The sequence below is a fragment of the Salmo salar genome, chromosome ssa09, assembly GCF_905237065.1.
Source record: "Salmo salar chromosome ssa09, Ssal_v3.1, whole genome shotgun sequence".
Taxonomy (NCBI): domain Eukaryota; kingdom Metazoa; phylum Chordata; class Actinopteri; order Salmoniformes; family Salmonidae; genus Salmo; species Salmo salar.
The window spans coordinates 47,602,007-47,625,000 of NC_059450.1; the positions used below are offsets into that span (position 1 = coordinate 47,602,007).

A 22,994-nucleotide genomic window follows, 5' to 3' on the forward strand; every position below is an offset into this window, starting at 1 on the left:
AAACAGAAGGAAACGGACTCAACCAGGACTGGACTAATAACAAATGCTAGTTTTAGTTCTCTGTTGCAAAAAAAAAATGATTAGAATGTTGTCTATTTGTTGTGTGTCCCTAATGAACACGACCCGGGTATCGCTGTTCTGGAGAAACCTAGTTCTGGCTACGAGATGGGGAACCAGACATCATCAGGGAATAACAGATTGCACTTAAACTAGAAATGCCACGAGTGGAACACCAAGACACCTTGCCTGGACTCTGTGACTGTGTGGGGTTGTGAGGGACTTCCTCCTCCTCCTCCTCACTGAAAGTAGCGAAACACCGCTGTGCCGACTCTCTCATCTGGAGAGGTGACCGACTACAGCCAGATAAGACTGTCTCTCTCTCTCTCTCATCTGGAGAGGTGACCGACTACAGCCAGATAAGACTGTCTCTCTCTCTCTCATCTGGAGAGGTGACCGACTACAGCCTAATAAGACTGTCTCTCTCTATCTCTCATCTGGAGAGGTGACCGACTACAGCCTAATAAGACTGTCTCTCTCTCTCTCTCATCTGGAGAGGTGACCGACTACAGCCTAATAAGACTGTCTCTCTCTATCTCTCATCTGGAGAGGTGACCGACTACAGCCAGATAAGACTGTCTCTCTCTCTCTCATCTGGAGAGGTGACCGACTACAGCCTAATAAGACTGTCTCTCTCTATCTCTCATCTGGAGAGGTGACCGACTACAGCCAGATAAGACTGTCTCTCTCTCTCTCATCTGGAGAGGTGACCGACTACAGCCTAATAAGACTGTCTCTCTCTCTCTCTCATCTGGAGAGGTGACCGACTACAGCCAGAGAAGACTGGGATGAATCTAACCACACTGAATTGTGAGTTGTTGACCACTTTATCTAGTAAAACTGAAGTCTGGGATAAGCACAGAAGATACATTTATCAGAGTAATAACACAGGCAGTAGTGTACAATAGTCTCCTACCTCAGTTAAAAAGGGATTGATCTTTTGTTTTCACTAACCTTCAAGGCTAGTAATATATTTCTTTGTGACAAAATAAACAACTTGATTTAATGTAAATAATTCCTAACTTTTCCCCCTTTTATTTTTAGATTATCTTCTTCTTTTTGTTGTTAGTTAGAAAGAATGACCATGTAAACCTGTCAAGCAGGTGAAAGTAAAGAAGAAAACAAGTGTTGATATTACAAGCCTGTCAAGAGCTTTAAAGAAGATATATATATATATATATATATATATATATATATATATGATGATTTAAGAGTTTCTGAACTTTTTGAAAGTCAAAGGAGTGGGTTTCATTAGAAGGGATGTCTGTTACTGTCTATCAGCTCGACCTGCCACTAGTTAACTCCCTTAAAATATCTTCCCAAGGAGCTATTTCCTAGCCTGAAATCCAGACCTGTTTTTTTGTTGTTGTTGCTAACATTCCACTTCTAGTACTCAGAGTCATATGTTTGGCACGACAAGGAGTGGCAAGAAGTGGAATGTTTACACAAACAGACTGGTACCCAGGCTAGCAATATCCTGAATCTCTCTTGCTTTCGTCCTCAGAGGACATTTTGGGGTCCTGAAAGGGCTTTTAAGATGAGCTTTATATAGAAATACAACGAAAACTTGGAACGAGTTGGATTTAGTAAGGGACTCTCTGGATATGTTTTAGGACTTTAAACACTGTTTCAATTCTAGATCATGATAAAGAGATGGTACCTTTTTTTAATGTTACAGGTCAATATTATTGTCTCCATAAAGCCTATCATATCTGTCTGTATCATATGTGTTTTCATGGTATCTGTCTTTGACCAGGAACCACGTTGCTGTTACTATGTTTTGTATATTTGTACTTCTTCCCGCTGTTCTGGTGTGTGACTTTATGTGTCCCAAATGGCACCATGAGGCCCTAGTTTAACAGTAGTGCACTAAATAGGGAATAGGGTGCCGTTTGGGGGACACACTCTGACCTCTGTGTGTCCTATGCGAGGGTCAGATGTGTTATAGGCCGTCTGTCAGTGTGACGTTTGTAAGTGTATAAAAATACGAACTTTAATCAATCAAGAGATGTCGCATTAGAAAAGGGATTTTTGTTGCCGTATTTGTTATAATCATGATCAATTTAACAACCTATTGTCTAATTGTAACTCTTTTGTTTACATAATTGCCCGTTTTTTTTATTTCTCACTTTAATAGCGATCCCAGAGTTTACACCATAATGTTTATATTTCTCACTTTAATCCCTCAGATTACAACGTAATAAACATTTTTATTTCTCACTTTAATCCCTCAGATTACACCGGTAATAAACACTTTTATTTCTCACTTTAATCCCTCAGATTACACCGTAATAAAAAATGTATTTCTCACTTTAATAGCGATCCCTCAGATTACACAATAATGTTTTTCATTTCTCACTTTAATCCCTCAGATTACACAGTAATAATATGTTAATGACATGACAATCACATTTCAATACTTTAATCATAATATTAACAATATACACAAAAGTATGTGGACACGCCTTCAAATTTGTGGATTCGGCTATTTCAGCCACACCTGTTGCTGACAGGTGTATACAATCGAGCACACCGCCATGCAATCTCCATAGACAAACACTGACAGTAGAATGGCCCTTACTGAAGAGCTCAGTGACTTTCAACGTGGCACCGTCATATGTTGCCACCTTTCCAACAAGTCAGTTCGTCAAATTTCTGCCCTGCTAGAGCTGCCCCAGTCAACTGTAAGTGCTGTTAAACTCACAGAACGGGACCGCTGAGTGCTGAAGCGCGTAGAGTGTAAAAATCGTCTGTCCTCGGTTGCAACACTCACCGAGTTCCAAACTGCCTCTGGAAGCAACGTCAGCATGAACTGTTCGTCGGTAGGTTCATGAAAAGGGTTTCCATGGCAGAGCAGCCACACACAAGCTTAAGATCACCATGTGCAATGCCAAGCGTCGGCTGGAGTGGTGTGCAGCTCGCCACCATTGGAATCTGGAGCAGTGAAAATGCGTTCTTTGGAGTGATGAATCACGCTTCACCATCCGGCAGTCCGACGGACGAATCTGGATTTGGCAGATGCCAGGAGAACGCTACCTGCCCCAACGCATAGTGCCAACTGTAAAGTTTGGTGGAGGAGGAATAATGGTCTGGGGCTGTTTTTCATGGTTCGGGCTAGACCCCTTAGTTCCAGTGAAGGGAAATCTTAACACTACACCATACAATGACATTCTAGATGATTCTGTGCTTCCAACTTTGTGGCAACAGTTTGGGGAAGGCCTTTTCCTGTTCTGCATGTCAATTCCCCCGTGCACAAAGCGAGATCCGTGTGGAAGAACTTGACTGGCCAGAGCCCTGAACTCAACCCCATCGAATACCTTTAGGATGAAATGGAACGCCGACTGTGAGCCAGGCTAATCGCCCAACATCAGTACCCAACCTCACTAATGCTCTTGTGGCTGAATGGAAGCAAGTCCCCGCAGCAATGTTCCAACATGTAGTGGAAAGCCTTCCCAGAAGAGTGGAAGCTGTTAAAGTAGAAAGAGGGGGAACAACTCCATATTAATGCCCATGATTTTAGAATGAGATGTTTGACGAGCCATGTGTCCACATACTTTTGGTCATGTAGTGTATCTACATTGCTGACCGTCCATGTTAAAATCCACAATAGATATTAATTCACTTTTGATTGAAGTTCTGTTTGTTAGCAAGCAGAGACTTAAATCAGCCTGTCTGGTCATGTGATGAGGTCCTGTGCTGCATCATCATATACAGGACCAGTCAAAAGTTTGGACACACCTACTCATTCCAGGGTTTTTCTTTATTTTTACTATTTTCTACATTGTAGAATAATAGTGAAGACATCAAAACTATGAAATAACACATATGGAATCATGTAGTAACCAAAAAAGTGTTAAACAAATCAAAATATATTTTATATTCTTCAAAGTAACCACCCTTTGCCTTGATGACAGCTTTGCACACACTTGGCATTCTCTCAACCAGCTTCACTGGGAATGCTTTTTCAACAGTCTTGAAGGAGTTCCCATATATGCTGAGCACTTGTTGGCTGCTTTTCCTTCACTCTGCGGTCCGACTCATCCCAAACCATCTCAATTGGGTCGAGGTCAGGTGATTGTGGAGGCCAGGTCATCTGATGCAGCACTCCATCACTCTCCTTCTTGGTCAAATAGCCCTTACACAGCCTGGAGATGTGTTGGGTCATTGTCCTGTTGAAAAACAAATGATAGTCCTTTGAAGAATCTAAAATATATTTTGATTTGTTTAACACTTGTTTTTTGGTTACTACATGATTCCATATGTGTTATTTCATAGTTTTGATGTTTTCACTATTATTCTACAAAATAGTTCAAATAAAGAAACTTTTGACTGGTCGTGTACATATTCCCTATACAGTGCACTACTTTTGACCAGAGCCTTAATGGTAGTAGTGCACTATATAGAGAATAGGGTGCCATTTGGGACACCAGAGTCTTTTCACTCTCAGGTTTATTATTGCGCTCTGTCACCATATCCCAAATTTCCCCCTGCTCTCCTAACCCCTAGGCACTCACTTATCTTCCCTGTTGTTCTTCCTTCACTGACGCACTTTACCCTCCTACTTTATCAGAATATCTGGCCTCTACGAAACAAGAGCAAATGACTTTATCCCCAATGACACCCTATGTAGTCCACTGCTCTGGTCAAAAGTAGTACACAGTCAATAGTTCTATGTGAAACGTACCCAATGACTCGCCCCCCCCCCCTTTGCTTCTTTAACCAATGTCATCAATTTGGTTATTATAATAATGCAGTTATGATTATTGATTACAGGAAATGTGATGATAATGAATTACTGTCTTAGTGGCCATGTTGGAAGATGGGTAATAAAGAATGGTTTGTTATTGGAGGAGCTATAGGAGGACGGGCTCATTGTAATGGCTGGAATGGAACGGTATCAAACGCAAATGTTTGGAAAACACACGTTTGACTCCATTCCAATGAATTCCATTTCAAATCAAATGTTATTAGTCGCAGCATGCGCCGAATACAACAGGTGTAGTAGGCATTACCGTGAAATGCTTACTTACGAGCCCTTAACCAACAATGCAGTTAAAAAAATAAATACAAATAAGAAAATAACGAAATAACCATTACAATGTGCCTATCCTCCTATAGCTCCTCCAACCAGCCTCCTCTGTTGTGTGTGTGTGTGTGTGTGAGAGAGACACAATTTACTAAACATAAACAGCTACTACCAGTAGTAGCTAGTAATATTATCTTTATTTACAGACGTAAACAATCGACTGCTGACATGACTGCTATGTAGTTTGGGTGGCACATTTCTGCTAACTCTCCCAGAATTCCGTATTTTTTTAATTATTTTTTTCTTCAGAAATACTGGTTGGAGAGGATTCGGGATTTCCTGATTATTCCCTTGTAATTCCAGGATTGTTATTAAAAAAATATTGCAACCCTAAATGTACTAAAAAGGCATGTTTCACATTTGTAAAAAAAAACATCTTGGTAGCTTAACAACGCAGAGGGGAAAAAGAGCGGGAAATAATTAAGCCTAGAGTGGAAAGGTCCAAAACAAGGAAACAATAAATCTGATTCCACAAGGAGGATAATTTGTAAAATTCCTGTAACTCTCCAAATTCCCAGAAATCGTGGTTGAGGATTCCTGGATGTTTTGCTTATTCCCCTGTAATTCCAGCCATCTTCCAACTAGGATTTTGGAGAACAAGGGCATTTCGTGAAAGTTACAGGAATTTTGGAACCCCATTTATAATATGAAACAAAACAATCAGCTGGTGTATAATTTACCCTGGTTACGACCCTGGCTAGACCTGGTTATTACCCTGGTTACGACCCTGGCTAGACCTGGTTATGACCCTGGCTAGACCTGGTTATGACCCTGGCTAGACCTGGTTACACCCTGGCTAACCTGTGACAGAATAATAATGCATTTGATCTTGCAGTTACTACCATAGAGATGGAGGACTCTATCTGCCATTATGGTGTCTGTATACCTCTATGGTTACTACCCAATTATTCAAGTGCTGTTGGGTTAACTGTAGTTTGAGATTACGTAGTGTCATGAAATGATCAGGCTAAATATGTACTCTGACTGAAAACAAAGATTCAGAGAACATGGAGGCATCCACAATGGCACCCTATTGCCTTTATAGTGCACTACTTTCTACCATGGCCCTAATGGCACCCTATTCCCTTTTTAGTGCACTACTTTCTACCATGGCCCTACTGCCGGCTCTTGCTGTAACAATTGAGATTTGGAACAAGGCCCTGGTCAAAAGTAGTGCCCTATACAGGGCATTTCGGTTGCAGCCAGTGTTTTGATGATAGAGGGTGGTTCAGGTCAGTGGTCCCAGACGATGCCCAGGAGCTCACTGCTGGCGTCCCACAGCTTCCTGGCTGTCTCCTCGTTCCTCCCATGGGGGGCCACGGAGGCTGGGGCGCAGTCACTGGGAGAGAGAGAGAGGGGGCATTTAAAAATATATAAATATTTCACCTTTATTTAACCAGGTAGGCCAGTTGAGAACAAGTTCTCATTTATAATTGCGACCTGGCCAAGATAAAGCAAAGCAGTTCGACACATACAACAACACAGAGTTACACATGGAGTAAAACAAACATACAGTCAATAATACAGTAGAAAAAAGACAAATCTATATACAGTGTGCAAATGAGGTAAGTTAAGGCAATAAATAGGCCATGGTGGCGAAGTAATTACAATATAGCAATTAAACACTGGAATGGTAGATGTGCAGAAGATGAATGTGCAAGTAGAGATACTGGGGTGCAAAGGAGCAAGATAAATAAATAAATACAGTATGGGGATGAGGTAGATAGATGGGCTGTTTACAGATGGGCTACAGGTGCAGTGATCTGTGAGCTGCTCTGACAGCTGGTGCTTAAAGCTAGTGAGGGAGATTCCAGCTTCAGTGATTTTTGCAGTTCGTTCCAGTCACCATTTGCATGGTTATTATACAGTCACTGTTAGTTTTTACGGTAGCCCTGAAGCGCAAAAATATATAAATAACAAATGTGACTAAGTCGTTCAAATTATTATGTCTAATTAGTCATATGTTATGCAGCTGGTCAGATTATGTAATGGAGGCTGTAACCATTCATTCACTGATTCCATCCAATGATGTGATTGACAGTTCTTTGATAGTCTAGAACACTGCTGCTTCTGAACACCAGAGCATCTAAGTAGGTGAGGGAGGAGCAGTGCCTTTTAAAAATGTTGTCTGCCTTCTCTCTGGCTCCAATTTGGCTGTGGTACTGCTCAGCCAAAAGCTTTGGTAATGCTCTGCCAAGAATATGTTGTTTCCTTTATCACTATTATTTTAATTAGGCCTATTCAGTTGTAATATTTAGCCTACCCACGCCCACAGTAGACTAGATTCTACTTTCTACTATTAGGATATGTAGTTTCTATTTTGAAGGACTTCAAATATATTAACGGATGTTTTTAGGTAGACAATATATCGGCTATACTGTAAAAATATATTGTAGTTTTTCTGTGAATAGAAACACCATAATATAAATCTTTAATAAAGTTAAAATATCAGAAATAAATCATTAATAATAAAAGGCCAGTATCATCATCATCTTCTTTTCATAAATAAAAGGGACTGAATCATCTCGACCTGCAGCTGTGAAAGGATTTGTGCGTTGAGAGGGAAATGCGCTATACAAACTAATTATTATTATTATAAAGACAGAAAAATATACATGTCAAAGTTTAATTCCATGAAGTAATATATTAGTGGGAATATAGCATAATATAAACAAGATAAAGGAGAATGGAATGTATTTGAAAAGCTTCACATTCAAAAATACATTGATATGAGGCTGCTCCCATGTGTGGATGCTATTTATCAAACATTTTTGTGTATATTGTTCTATTCTTTGTTTGATTAAAGAAACAAAACAACTAGGCTGCCAGTATGGTGCAATAAACCTTGGTGAACTATACTGAACAACAATATAACAACATGTAAAGTCATGGTTCATGAGCTGAAATAAAAGATCCCAGAAATGTTCCATACGCACAAAGTCTTTCTCTAAAATGTTGGGCACAAATTTGTTTATATCCCTGTTATTGAGCATTTCTCCTTTGCCAAGATAATCCATCCACCTGACAGGTGTGGCATATCAAGAAGCTGATTACACAGGTGCACCTTCTGCTGGGAACAATAAAAGGCCACTCTATAATGTGCAGTTTTGTCACACAACACAATGTCACAGATGTCTCAAGTTTTGAGGGAGCGTGCAATGGCATGCTGACTGGAGGAATGTCTGAGCTGTTGCCAGATAATGTCTGAGCTGTTGCCACCTGAGCTATTGCCAGAGAATTTAATGTACATTTTTCAACCATAAGCCGCCTCCAATGTTGTTGTAGAGAATTTGGCAGTATGTCCAACCGACCTCACGTGTAACCACGCCAGCCCAGGACCTCCACATCTGGCTTCTTCACCTGCGGGATCATCTGAGACCAGTCACCCGGACAGCTGATGAAACTGAGGAGTATTTCTGTCTGTAAAAAAAAACACTTTTGTGGGGAAAAACGAATTCTGATTGGCTGCGCCTGGCTCCCCAGTGGGTGGGCCTATGCCCTCCCAGGCCCACCCATGGCTGTGCCCCTGCCCAGTCATGTGAAATTGATATGTTTAAAGATAAATTATTAAATAATTCTACCCTGAAACCTAACTAATTAGTAATTAGTAGTTTATGTAGCATGTATAATTAAAGTACTAAACGTAAGTCCCATAAGGTTTAATAGAGACCTGTAAGGAAGAGAAATGTATGAGTGTGCCTAAGAGAATACCAAGAACAATGAAGACTTTGTTTGACCCGACCTGGCTAGAACTCTGAGAAACTTATGATAGGACAGGGAGTACTTCTCAAGCTTCCTCTAATCTCTGGGGAATGGAACGGACAGCGCTGGGTAGTGATTAACAGTGGTGAGAACTCTGGGGAGCGATACAACTCACCTACTGTTCTGTGGAGGTATGTGCGTAAGTGGGGAGTGAGTTATAAAATGAATGTCTTTGTATAATGGACTTCAGAACGTTCTCTGAATAAACTGTACAGACCTTTTGCAGAAGCTGAGTCTTTGACGAATTATTATTAACCCAGTGTCTTACAAACCTTGGGGATTAGTCAAGGCTTATTGATTGTTAGTTATCATTTGGATTGAAAATTCTCATTACAGAAATCCATAGGTTAGGGCCCAATGAATTGATTTCAATTGACTGATTTCCTCATATGAACTGTAACTCAGTAACATTTTTTAAATTGTTGCATGTTGTGTTTATTGTTGTATATTTACATTAGATGTATACAAAATAATACATATAGGAGCAAAATCAGCCTGAATATCAGGATGAACAACTGCAAAGCGTTTCGACTAGTAATTAATATTCACATGGCATCTGAAACTTTTCTTAAAAGATTGCAAAACCCCCTCTGTCCTCACGAAAAGTTTGTTTTGGGCCTCCATCTACATTCATTCCCCCTGGGCCTATTGCCCCAGCTGTGGATACATACCGACTGGTCAAATGTCAAGAAGAACTTTACCCGCTCTGAGAAACAAGCCCTTATTAAATCACCAGAATTACATATCTATAGTTTCCACCCCAGCGGTCAAAGGAGGCGCTGTTACTGTACACGACTACACTGTCTATAAAACTGAAGTACTCAGGAAACTAACTGATTGATCAGATGTTCAATAAGAGACTCGCTACAATCCCCCACATAACAGCTTTTGGCTGTAATTCAACTGGCGGTCACCAAGGGCTGCGGTCACCAAGGACGGCGGTCACCAAGGGCTGCGGTCACTACGGGCTGCGGTCACCAAGGGCTGCATTACCGATGCATTAAAAAACAGCTCCACGCCGGTAATCTGCCATCCTTAAAATACAGTTTAATTATCTAAATGCCAGAATGGACAGGGCGAATTTTCTTTGCGATATCAGACCAGGTTTTGGCAGAAGGCATGAAGATCTCTGCTTGGTTTCAAATGCCATGATTGATAAATATGTAACGTTATCGTAACACCAAAAACAGAATCAGACATTAGTTAAACGACTCCATACAATATTATTGTCCAAATAATCTGCGCCCATCTCAGAAATTATTTTTGCCCAGTAGGTGGCTTTTGACTATAGTTTGAAGTGTTTAAAATAGCCTAATTGTTAATAGCCTAATTCTGTGCAGATTATTCAAGTAGTAATAGTTTATTATTATTCTTGTTATTGTAACTTCTACTGCTGCACGAGGCTATAAAACTGCCACAGCAAGCTGATCCCTGCAATGGGAGGCCAAATGGCTATTGCTGTAAATATAAGACAATGAAAATACTCTAATCCGTCTTTTAGTTATCAAAATGCTCAACTTAATTATATAGCAAATAACAGTATAGCCTATTTTATTGGCACCAGCGGAACAATTTCGCCATATCCCTGGTGAGTGCGCAGTGCGGATATTCACACTTTATCAATGTTTGGTCACTGCCACAAAAGCTTTTTTAAATATATATATATATATATATATATATATATATATATACACACACAATTTACAATTTCCTCATCCAGTTTAGATGGACGTAATAATTAAATGTGTGTATCCCCTTCTTGTACGCCAAGTATATGGACAATGTCGTAATTTGTCGTATTAAAAAATATTCTGCTAAATGTCTCCAGTCATATAAAGTGTAGTAGAATTGCATAAAATGTTTATTAAAAAAAAGGCCACATTTTTCCCGTGCATACGAAGAAGATATGATATAGGCTAGTCTATTGCCTAGGCCTCCTCTCCTCTTTACGCGCTCAGCCAAGCATTGAACGGTCTTTTTTTGCGAACAGTGATTGAGTTAGATTATTAGCCTAAATGATGACTATCCAATCTACTCATCACGAACAGTAGTCTATCTTAAACAAGTCTGCAAATGTGATGATGCATGGAATGCTTTATCATAACGGTGCATTTTTTAATGGTGGAAAGTTACGTCTCCAAACGTGAAACTCCCCATTAATTATATTGAATGAAAACCGTTGGTTTTACCTCGTCGCACACATTTCATTCTCCATTTAATTCACAATCAAGGACAGCTGTGTTTTGTCCTCCAGCAGTGGTGACGTGTTGGCATATGACTATGTAGCCTTGTGACACTGTCCTACTGAACTCTGTACGGTCCTTTTGTATTTATTTAACCAGGTAGGGCCAGTTGAGGACAAGTTCTCATTTACAACTGCGACCTGGCCAAGATAAAGCAAAGCAGTGCGACACAAACAACAACACAGAGTTACACATGAGGGATTAACAAACGTACAGTCAATAACACAATAGAACAATTTGTATACAGTGTGTGCAAATGAAGTAAGGAGGTAAGGTACTTAAATGTAATAGATTTTTTTGAAAAATAATCCACACATGGGGGCGTCTTCATATCAATGTATTTTTGAATTTGAAGCTTTTCAAATACATTCCATTCTCCTTTATCTTGTTTATATTATGCTATATTCCCACTAATATATTAGTGGGAATATCAGACATTATCTGGCAACAGCTCAGACATTCCTCCAGTCAGCATGCCATTGCACGCTCCCTCAAAACTTGAGACATCTGTGACATTGTGTTGTGTGACAAAACTGCACATTATAGAGTGGCCTTTTATTGTTCCCAGCAGAAGGTGCACCTGTGTAATCAGCTTCTTGATATGCCACACCTGTCAGGTGGATGGATTATCTTGGCAAAGGAGAAATGCTCACTAACAGGGATATAAACAAATTTGTGCCCAACATTTTAGAGAAAGACTTTGTGCGTATGGAACATTTCTGGGATCTTTTATTTCAGCTCATGAACCATGACTTTACATGTTGTTATATTGTTGTTCAGTATAGTTCACCAAGGTTTATTGCACCATACTGGCAGCCTAGTTGTTTTGTTTCTTTAATCAAACAAAGAATAGAACAATATACACAAAAATGTTTGATAAATAGCATCCACACATGGGAGCAGCCTCATATCAATGTATTTTTGAATGTGAAGCTTTTCAAATACATTCCATTCTCCTTTATCTTGTTTATATTATGCTATATTCCCACTAATATATTACTTCATGGAATTAAACTTTGACATGTATATTTTTCTGTCTTTATAATAATAATAATTAGTTTGTATAGCGCATTTCCCTCTCAACGCACAAATCCTTTCACAGCTGCAGGTCGAGATGATTCAGTCCCTTTTATTTATGAAAAGAAGATGATGATGATACTGGCCTTTTATTATTAATGATTTATTTCTGATATTTTAACTTTATTAAAGATTTATATTATGGTGTTTCTATTCACAGAAAAACTACAATATATTTTTACAGTATAGCCGATATATTGTCTACCTAAAAACATCCGTTAATACATTTGAAGTCCTTCAAAATAGAAACTACATATCCTAATGGTAGAAAGTAGAAAATAGTCTACTGTGGGCGTGGGTAGGCTAAATATTACAACTGAATAGGCCTAATTAAAATAATAGTGATAAAGGAAACAACATATTCTAGGCAGAGCATGACCAAAGCTTTTGGCTGAGCAGTACCACAGCCAAATTGGAGCCAGAGAGAAGGCAGACAACATTTTTAAAAGGCTCTGCTCCTCCCTCACCTACTTACATGCTCTGGTATTCAGAAGCAGCAGTGTTTTAGACTATCAAAGAACTGTCAATCACATCAATGGATGGAATCAGTGAATGAATGGTTACAGCCTCCATTACATAATCTGACCAGCTGCATAACATGTGACTAATTAGACAAAATAATAATGATCTCCTATGAACGATTTAGTATCTTCTTCAAATGACTTAGTATCGAATTTGAGAGATATTACGTCATTGAAACGAGAATCTTTTTATTATTTTAGCCTTGGGCTTAAGGGCTTCCGTAAGTTCTATACAGTCACTGGGAGGGAGAGAGGGAGAGTTTTATACAGTCACTGGGAGGGAGAGAGAGAGAGAGTTTTACACAGTCACTGGGAGGGAGAGAGAGAGAGATTTATACAGTCACTGGGAGGGAGAGAGAGAGAGTTTTACACAGTCACTGGGAGGGAGAGAGAGAGAGATTTATACAGTCACTGGGAGGGAGAGAGAGATTTATACAGTCACTTGGAGGGAGAGAGAGAGAGTTTTATACAGTCACTGGGAGGGAGAGAGAGAGAGAGAGTGTAACGGTTGTCGTCGGGAATAGAGGACCAAAACGCAGCAGGAATGTGGATGCTCATCTTGATATTTATTTTAAATAAAGAGAACACCAAAATAACAAAACGAAGAACTCACGAACAACAAAACAGTCTTGTCACACTCACACAGGCAAAACAAGAAACAAACTCCCACAACACTACGCCAAACAATTACCCATATATAGGACTCTCAATCAGAGGCAACGAGAAAGCACCTGCCTCCAATTGAGAGTCCAACCCCCCATTAACCTACACATAGAAATACCACAAACCATAAAGAACATAGAAATACAAAACATAGAACATAGACCAAAACCCGGAAATAATAAATCAAACACCCTACTACATACACCACCACCCCGAACCACATAAACAAAATACCCTCTGCCACGTCCTGACCAAACTACAATAACAAATAACCCTTATACTGGTCAGGACGTAACAGAGAGTTTTATACAGTCACTGGGAGGGGGAGAGAGAGAGAGAGTTTTATACAGTCACTGGGAGGGAGAGAGAGAGAGTTTTATACAGTCACTGGGAGGGAGAGAGAGAGAGTTTTATACAGTCACTGGGAGGGAGAGAGAGAGAGTTTTATACAGTCACTGGGAGAGAGAGAGAGTTTTATACAGTCACTGGGAGGGAGAGAGAGAGAGTTTTATACAGTCACTGGGAGGGAGAGAGAGAGAGTTTTATACAGTCACTGGGAGGGGGAGAGAGAGAGAGAGTTTTATACAGTCACTGGGAGGGAGAGAGAGAGAGTTTTATATAGTCACTGGGAGGGGGAGAGAGAGAGAGAGTTTTATACAGTCACTGGGAGGGGGAGAGAGAGAGAGAGTTTTATACAGTCACTGGGAGGGAGAGAGAGAGAGTTTTATACAGTCACTGGGAGGGAGAGAGAGTTTTATACAGTCACTGGGAGGGAGAGAGAGAGAGTTTTATACAGTCACTGGGAGGGAGAGAGAGAGAGTTTTATACAGTCACTGGGAGGGAGAGAGAGAGTTTTATACAGTCACTGGGAGGGGGAGAGAGAGAGATTTATACAGTCACTGGGAGGGAGAGAGAGAGAGAGTTTTATACAGTCACTGGGAGGGAGAGAGAGAGAGAGAGAGAGTTTTATACAGTCACTGGGAGGGAGAGAGAGAGAGAGTTTTATACAGTCACTGGGAGGGAGAGAGAGAAAGATTTATACAGTCACTGGGAGGGAGAGAGAGAGTTTTATACAGTCACTGGGAGGGAGAGAGAGAAAGATTTATACAGTCACTGGGAGGGAGAGAGAGAGTTTTATACAGTCACTGGGAGGGAGAGAGAGAGAGTTTTATACAGTCACTGGGAGGGAGAGAGAGAGAGTTTTATACAGTCACTGGGAGGGAGAGAGAGAGAGATTTATACAGTCACTGGGAGGGAGAGAGAGAAAGATTTATACAGTCACTGGGAGGGAGAGAGAGAGTTTTATACAGTCACTGGGAGAGAGAGAGAGTTTTATACAGTCACTGGGAGGGAGAGAGAGAGTTTTATACAGTCACTGGGAGGGAGAGAGAGAGTTTTATACAGTCACTGGGAGGGAGAGAGAGAGAGTTTTATACAGTCACTGGGAGGGAGAGAGAGAAAGATTTATACAGTCACTGGGAGGGAGAGAGAGAGTTTTATACAGTCACTGGGAGAGAGAGAGAGTTTTATACAGTCACTGGGAGGGAGAGAGAGTTTTATACAGTCACTGGGAGAGAGAGAGAGTTTTATACAGTCACTGGGAGGGAGAGAGAGTTTTATACAGTCACTGGGAGGGAGAGAGAGAGAGTTTTATACAGTCACTGGGAGAGAGCGAGAGAGAGAGTTTTATACAGTCACTGGGAGAGGAGGCATCCCAGCAAATCGGGTACATTCCCAGATAATTAACTAAGATTCACATTAGTTTAAAATGTTTGTCACGTGCACAAGTACAGTGAAATGCCTTTCTTGCTAACTCTAAACCCAACAACGCAGCAATCAATATCAATGTAGCACTAAAAGTAACATAAGATAGAACAAAAACACACAGGAAAGTAAGAGGTTCAGTTCCAATACCATATTTACAGGGATACTGGAGTGATGGAGGTAGATATGTATTTATAGGGATAAGGTACCTGGGCGTCAAGATATATGATAAACAGAGTAGCAGCAGCATAAATGATGATTGATGTATGTGAGTGTGTGTGCGTGCGTGCGTGTAAAGTCCTCCTCTCACGTTTTCTCTTTGCTTGTGGACTTCAGTGCACAACACAACAGCTGTCTGTGCCCAGGTGGGAAAAAAAACCTCTCCAAGCCAAACCTTCATACCATAACCGCTAACCTCTACACACAGCCAACATTGTTGTCGCCATATTAGCTAACGTCATAGTCAACAAACTAGAACATGTTAGTAAACCCACAATCCAATCCATGAGTACAATCACGCGGTAGTGTACAGCAAGCAGTTTAGCAGTTACACCAGCAGTTTAGCAGTTACACCGGCAGGCAGTAATCTTCCAAAAATCTTGGAAGAGTTGAAATCTTGGATAGCCTTAGCCAGCTAGCTAACATACATGGCATTCCTCTCTGTTTGAGTCAGGTTGTTGAGTAGGCAAAATTAGCTAGTTAAGTAAGTGAAAAATGCACCAAATATAAATCTCTCTGCTGCTTCTCCTTAATTTTTTATATCATTTGTTCAAAACTGTTCAACCATTGTCTTTCTTTGAATCAACTACTCACCACATTTTATGCACTGCAGTGCTAGCTAGCTGTAGCTTATGCTTTCAGTACTAGATTCATTCTCTGATCCTTTGATTGGGTGGACAACATATCAGTTCATGCTGCAAGAGCTCTGATAGGTTGGAGGACGTCCTCCAGAAGTTGTCATAATTACTGTGTAAGTCTATGGAAGGGGGTGAGAACCATGAGCCTCCTAGGTTTTGAATTGAAGTCAATGTACCCAGAGGAGGACGGAAACTAGCTGTCCTCCGGCTACACTGTGGTGCTACCCTAGAGGGTGCTGTTGAGGCTACTGTAGACCTTATTGAAAAACAGTATGTTTTAATCGGTTATTTGGTGACAGGAATATATTGACTATAGTTTTATATAAAAAGGATAACTTTTTAAAAACGTTTCACAATTCTGTGAGTAGGATGGACCTCCTCTGAGGAGCCTCCACTGGTATAGACAGGTGTAATCTATAGTCAAGCTTGTTGACTTTAAATCCATAGGTATCCTGCTATTGGACACACTTGTTGAATTATGCAACAGAACGTGACAACAACAGTAATTAGTGAGGCACGTTTTTGGATTGTTGCGGCCCTGATCCACGCATTTATGTTAATCTATTAAAATATGCAAATATACCCATTGTATTTATGCAAATGAAGCACATAATTTTCTTGATTTTAACACAAAATATTTTTAAAAAATGCCTGATATCATTAGAAAATGGATACATGAGTGCATTCTAAGAAAACAAAATTATACATTTTACAACAAATTGAAAACCTGAATCCCAACGCTTTAATTCTATAATTGCTATAATTCAGTCGATATCTAACGGATTATAAAAAATCTAAAAGTTTGGAGTATCTTCATCCATTGTTCAACTGTGTTTATTAGAATTGTTTTTGAATCTAACCTGGGTCAGTGTGTCACGGTTATCGTCGGTGAACGAGGACCAAAATGCAGCAGGACTGTGTTTGTTCATTTTGAACATTTATTAAATCAAAACGAACACAAAAAACAACAAACAAGAGAACGAACGATCCACTGACAGTCTGGCAAGGCACAAGGCTAAACACAGAACAATTTCCCACAAACACACAGACAAACACACCCAACTAATATAGGACTTCCAATCAAAGGCAACACCACACAGCTGCGTTCAATTGGAAGTCCACCCCAATTAACTCCACATAGAAACACACTTACTAGACTACACATAGAAATACATAAACATAGACCATAAACCAAAAAACCTTTTTCCAAAACACCACCCCGGACCACATAAAACAAATACCCTCTGCCACGTCCTGACCAAACTACAATAACAATTAACCCTTATACTGGCCAGGACGTGACACAGTGACTGAATGTGCTGAATGTGCTACATACTGTAGAATAATCTCTACCTCACCTGAAGTGTTTCCCGGTCAGGGAGTGCAGCTCCTCTGCCACGGCGCAGTAGATGGATGTCTGGGCCCCATCCCGAGGGCTCTTCAGGAACAAGGAGAACAGAGAGAACAGCAGAGACATGATGGTGGAGTGGCGAACCAGGTCCGAGCGCACCAACCCCGGGTGGACTGAGTTCACAGTCACACTGGAACCTGGGAGGGAGGAGGAAGTGTTACCATGGGGACAGTGTTGAACAGTGTTTCTTCAAGATCGTCCTCTGTGTGATGACCGTATGTTGTTAAGTAACTTCATAACTGTCATTTTGCCTTTTCGATCATGTATTTTGTGTATGTGTTTTCTGACTGAAAACTCTTCACTAACCCTCGGTTTCTCTTCTGTGTTTCCTGATCCATTATCCAACAAATGTGGCAGGCTGCCATTCTCTCTCTCCCAGCCTACCTTTGAGTCTACGGGCCAGCTCCCTAGCGAACAGAAGGTTGGCCAACTTGCTCTGGCAGTATGCGAGGCCGCTGTTGTAGCTGCCCTGGCTGAGGAGGTCATGGAAACGGATCCAGCCAACGTTATGAGCCAGAGAGGAAACCACGACGATACGGGCCGGAGCGCTGCGCTTCAGCAGACCAATCAGGAGGTACGTCAACAGGAAGTGACCTATCAGTAATAAACAACAACGCAATCACTTGCCTTGTCAGAAAGTGGGGGAGTGGCAATCGTTACCAAGGGTCACCTTCAGTGCTCGGTTGTCTCCCACCTGACCATGTCCTAAAGCAATGGGACTCCCTACATTCTTCTCAGATTATTACCAATCCCACAAGGTATGACTCCATACACCCAGAAAAGGCTACCTCCCTCAATGTTATCCTCACAAATAATCCTGATAGGTATTAACTGCCCATGTCCCTTAATGTTGATGATGTGGTTGTTACTGACAAGAAGCACATGGCTGAGCTCTTTAATCACCACTTCATTAAGTCAGATTCCTATTTGACTCAGCCATGCCTCCTTGCTCGTCCAACATTTCCTCATCTCCCACCCCTTCTAATGCGACTAGTCCAGATGCATCTCTCTCTTTTCCCCCTGCCCCACTACAAAGTTTCTCCCTGCGGGCGATCACTAAGTCCGAGGTGCTAAAGGAGCTCCTTAAACTTGACCCTGAAAAAAACATCTGGGTCAGATGGTTTAGACCCTTTCTTCTTTAAGGTTGCTGCCCCTATAATCGCCTGTCTCTCCTCACTGGGGAGGTTCCTATTGCTTGGAAGGCAGCCACGGTTCATCCTTTACTTAAAGGGGGAGCTCAAGCTGATCCTAACTGTTACAGGTCTATTTCCATTTTGCCCTGTTTATCAAAAGTGTTGCAAAAACTTGTCAATAATCAACCGACTGGTTTTCTTGAGGTCTATATTATTCTCTCTGGAATGCAGTCTGGTTTCCGCTCAGGTTATGGATGTGTCACTACAACCTTGAAGGTCCTCAGTGATGTCACCATTGCCCTTGATTCTAAGCAATGTTGTCCTGCTATTTTTATTGACTGAGCCAAAGCTTTAGATACGGTAGACCATTCCATTCTTGTGCGCCAGCTAAGGAGTATTGGTGTCTCTGAGGGGTCTTTGGCCTGGTTTGCTAACTATCTCTCTCAAAGAGCGCAACCACTGCCTGTCAACAAGGTAGTACCCCAAGGCTCGATCCTAGGCCCAACGCTCTTCTCAATTTACATCAACAACATAGCTCAGGCGATAGGAAGCTCTCTCATCCATTTATATGCAGATGATACAGTCTTATACTCAGCTGGCTCCTCCCTGGATTTTGTGTTAAACGCTCAAGAACAAAGCTTTCTTAGTGTCCAACAAGCTTTCTCTGCCCTTAACCTTGTTCTGAACACTTCCAAAACAAAGGTCATGTGGTTTGGTAAGAAGAATGCCCCTCTCCCCACAGTTGTGATTACTACCTCTGAGGGTTTAGAGCTTGAGGTAGTCACCTCATACAAGTACTTGGGAGTATGGTTAGAGGGTACACTGTCCTTCTCTCAGCACATATCAAAGCTGCAGGCTAAAGTTAAATCTTGACTTGGTTTCCTCTATCGTAATCACTCCTCTTTCACCACAGCTGCCAAACTAACCCTGATTCAGATGACCATCCTACCCATGTTAGATTACAGAGAGACGTAATTTCTAGATCGGCAGGTAAGGGTGCTCTCGAGCGGCTAGACGTTCTTTACTATTTCTCCCGTAGGAGTCTTTGGTTCGGATCCCACCCGGATCACTCCCACCCACCCATGACATCAGCGTCTCTGTCTCACCCAGGTGGTTGACACCCAGCTGCATCTCAAAGCCGTCATTGGTCTTCACGTAAGGACACATCATGACCCCAGCATTGTTGATCAGGACGTGGAGGTGGTTGACCTCTACAGGGGGTCAAAGTCAATATTATACCGTTTTTTTTACAGAGGAGTAAACACAATGAGAGCTTATTAATAACTAATAACACTATAATACTGTAATAATGAGTGCTTGTTAATAACTAATAACACTATAATAAATGCTGTCATATTGTAATAACAACATGTAAAGGTCACATGGCCTGCGCCCCAAATGTAAAGGTCACATGGCCTGCGCCCCAAATGTAAAGGTCACATGTCCTGCGCCCCAAATGTAAAGGTCACATGTCCTGCGCCCCAAATGTAAAGGTCACATGTCCTGCACCCCAAATATAAAGGTCACATGGCCTGCGCCCCAAATGCCACCTTATTTAGAGCTCTATGGGCCCTGGTCAAAAGTATCGCACTAGATAGAGAACAGGGTGCTATTAGATAGAGAACAGGGTGCTATTAGATAGGGAACAGGGTGCTATTAGATAGGGAACAGGGTGCTATTAGATAGGGAACAGGGTGCTATTAGATAGAGAACAGGGTGCTATTAGATAGAGAACAGGGTGCTATTAGATAGGGAACAGGGTGCTATTAGATAGGGAACAGGGTGCTATTAGATAGAGAACAGGGTGCTATTAGATAGGGAACAGGGTGCTATTAGATAGAGAACAGGGTGCTATTAGATAGAGAACAGGGTGCTATTAGATAGAGAACAGGGTGCTATTAGATAGAGAACAGGGTGCTATTAGATAGAGAACAGGGTGCTATTAGATAGGGAACAGGGTGCTATTAGATAGAGAACAGGGTGCTATTAGATAGAGAACAGGGTGCTATTAGATAGGGAACAGGGTGCTATTAGATAGGGAACAGGGTGCTATTAGATAGGGAACAGGGTGCTATTAGATAGAGAACAGGGTGCTATTAGATAGAGAACAGGGTGCTATTAGATAGAGAACAGGGTGCTATTAGATAGAGAACAGGGTGCTATTAGATAGAGAACAGGGTGATATTAGATAGGGAACAGGGTGCTATTAGATAGAGAACAGGGTGCTATTAGATAGGGAACAGGGTGCTATTAGATAGGGAACAGGGTGCTATTAGATAGGGAACAGGGTGCTATTAGATAGGGAACAGGGTGCTATTAGATAGGGAACAGGGTGCTATTAGATAGAGAACAGGGTGATATTAGATAGGGAACAGGGTGCTATTAGATAGAGAACAGGGTGCTATTAGATAGAGAACAGGGTGCTATTAGATAGAGAACAGGGTGCTATTAGATAGAGAACAGGGTGCTATTAGATAGAGAACAGGGTGCTATTAGATAGAGAACAGGGTGCTATTAGATAGAGAACAGGGTGCTATTAGATAGAGAACAGGGTGCTATTAGATAGAGAACAGGGTGCTATTAGATAGAGAACAGGGTGCTATTAGAAGAGAACAGGGTGCTATTAGATAGGGAACAGGGTGCTATTAGATAGAGAACAGGGTGATATTAGATAGGGAACAGGGTGCTATTAGATAGAGAACAGGGTGCTATTAGATAGAGAACAGGGTGCTATTAGATAGAGAACAGGGTGCTATTTGAGAAGCATCCGTGGAGCAGTAGGTTGACCTCGGAGTAAGCGGTGTACGAAGGCCCGTATGGAGCTGGTATCAGCCAGGTCTAGCTCTCGGACCTCTACGTTTGCCTCGTAGTAGATACGTCGTATCGATGCTGCGGCCTCCTCGCCCTTCTCCACATCTCTGCACGCCATGATCACCCTCGCACCTGGAAATAGACAATAATCAATAATCAATAAAATCAGCATAGATGACACAGTTATTTTTAAAGACCACCTCTCCTCTTCTTTTACTTCCTTCTATCGTTATTGTTGAGGTCATGAAGAACAGGAGGTAAGGAAAGGAGGTAAGGACAGGAATGAGGCCACACTATGAATGACTATTAGGATGAAGGCCAGGTGTGCGTACCAAATGGGACTATATGTATTACTGTTGACCAAGGGCCCAGGTTAGCGCACTAAATAAGGAAAAAGTTCCATTTGAGACTGTTTCTTTACTTAATCTCCACTGGCTGGCAATATCTTTGTGATGATGAACGTAAGGAGGCAAGGAAAGGAGACAAGGAATAGACTCCACGCCATGTTACTATCAGGATATGGCTCTATATGTGTCAGTCAGTTACCTCTGATAGCCAGGTCCAGGGCAGTCTCCTTCCCAATACCAGTGTTGGCTCCAGTAATCAGGACTGTCTTCCCATCCAACCGGGCCATAGACATACATGTTCCACCTGCAGAGTATTTCCTGGACAGACAGGAAATATACCGATGTTATTATCTCAAATCCAACGTATGTAGCTGTTCTGTCTATGTCGGTAATGGTTGGCACTGGCACATTGTAAAAGTCCACACAGGCTGCGTTACAAAATGGCTCCCCATTCTCCATATACAGCTCTACTGTTGACCAGGGATCATAGAGCTCTACTGTTGACAAGGGATCATAGAGCTCTACTGTTGACCAGGACCCATAGAGCTCTACTGTCGACCAGGGCCCATAGAGCTCTACTTACAAGCACTTCATAAGTGTCAAAGGCTTGTATTGACAATTACATGAAGTTGATGCAAAGAGTCAATATTTGCAGTGTTGACCCATCTTTTTCAAGACCTCTGCAATCCGCCCTGGCATGCTGTCAATTAACTTCTGGGCCACATCCTGACTGATGGCAGCCCATTCTTGCATAATCAATGCTTGAAGTTTGTAGGTTTTTGTTTGTCCACCCGCCTCTTGAGGATTGACCACAAGTTCTCAATGGGATTAAGGTCTGGGGAGTTTCCTGGCCATGGGCCCAAAATATCAATGTTTTGTTCCCCGAGCCACTTAGTTATCACTTTTGCCTTATGGCAAGGTGCTCCATCATGCTGGAAAAGGCATTGTTCGTCACCAAACTGTTCCTGGATGGTTGGGAGAAGTTGCTCTCGGAGGATGTGTTGGTACCATTCTTTATTCATGGCTGTGTTCTTAGGCAAAATTGTGAGTGAGCCCACTCCCTTGGCTGAGAAGCAACCCCACACATGAATGGTCTCAGGATGCGTTACAGTTGGCATGATACAGGACTGATGGTAGCGCTCACCTTGTCTTCTCCGGACAAGCTTTTTTCCAGATACCCCAAACAATTGGGATTCAGAGAAATGACTTTACCCCAGTCCTCAGCAGTCTTCTTTACTGCCCTTCTTGACACCAGGCCATCC

The 22,994-nt window shown here is 41.6% G+C and overlaps 2 protein-coding genes across 5 annotated transcripts in view; one reads left to right on the plus strand and one right to left on the minus strand.

Moving 5' to 3' along the window:
- zfyve26 (zinc finger, FYVE domain containing 26) overlaps nt 1-2,373 on the plus strand; it is a 143,978-nt gene extending 141,605 nt beyond the window's left edge. For 3 of the 4 annotated variants that reach the window (XM_045723749.1, XM_045723751.1, XM_045723750.1), the window contains exon 44: nt 1-2,373. The gene's annotated coding sequence lies outside the window, so the exon portion shown is untranslated. The other variant, XR_006771018.1, reaches the window with a different exon arrangement.
- Nucleotides 2,374-4,768: 2,395 nt separating this feature from the next.
- LOC106611488 (retinol dehydrogenase 12) overlaps nt 4,769-22,994 on the minus strand; it is a 20,308-nt gene continuing 2,082 nt past the window's right edge. Inside the window, exons 2-7 of the mRNA XM_014211743.2 lie at nt 21,932-22,050; nt 21,362-21,517; nt 19,681-19,785; nt 17,826-18,035; nt 17,389-17,578; nt 4,769-6,482 (exon numbers count right to left, since the gene is read on the minus strand). Coding sequence (XP_014067218.1) covers nt 6,377-6,482; nt 17,389-17,578; nt 17,826-18,035; nt 19,681-19,785; nt 21,362-21,517; nt 21,932-22,050 — 886 coding nt within the window. The 3' untranslated portion in view covers nt 4,769-6,376. The remainder of the gene's footprint in view (nt 6,483-17,388; nt 17,579-17,825; nt 18,036-19,680; nt 19,786-21,361; nt 21,518-21,931; nt 22,051-22,994) is intronic.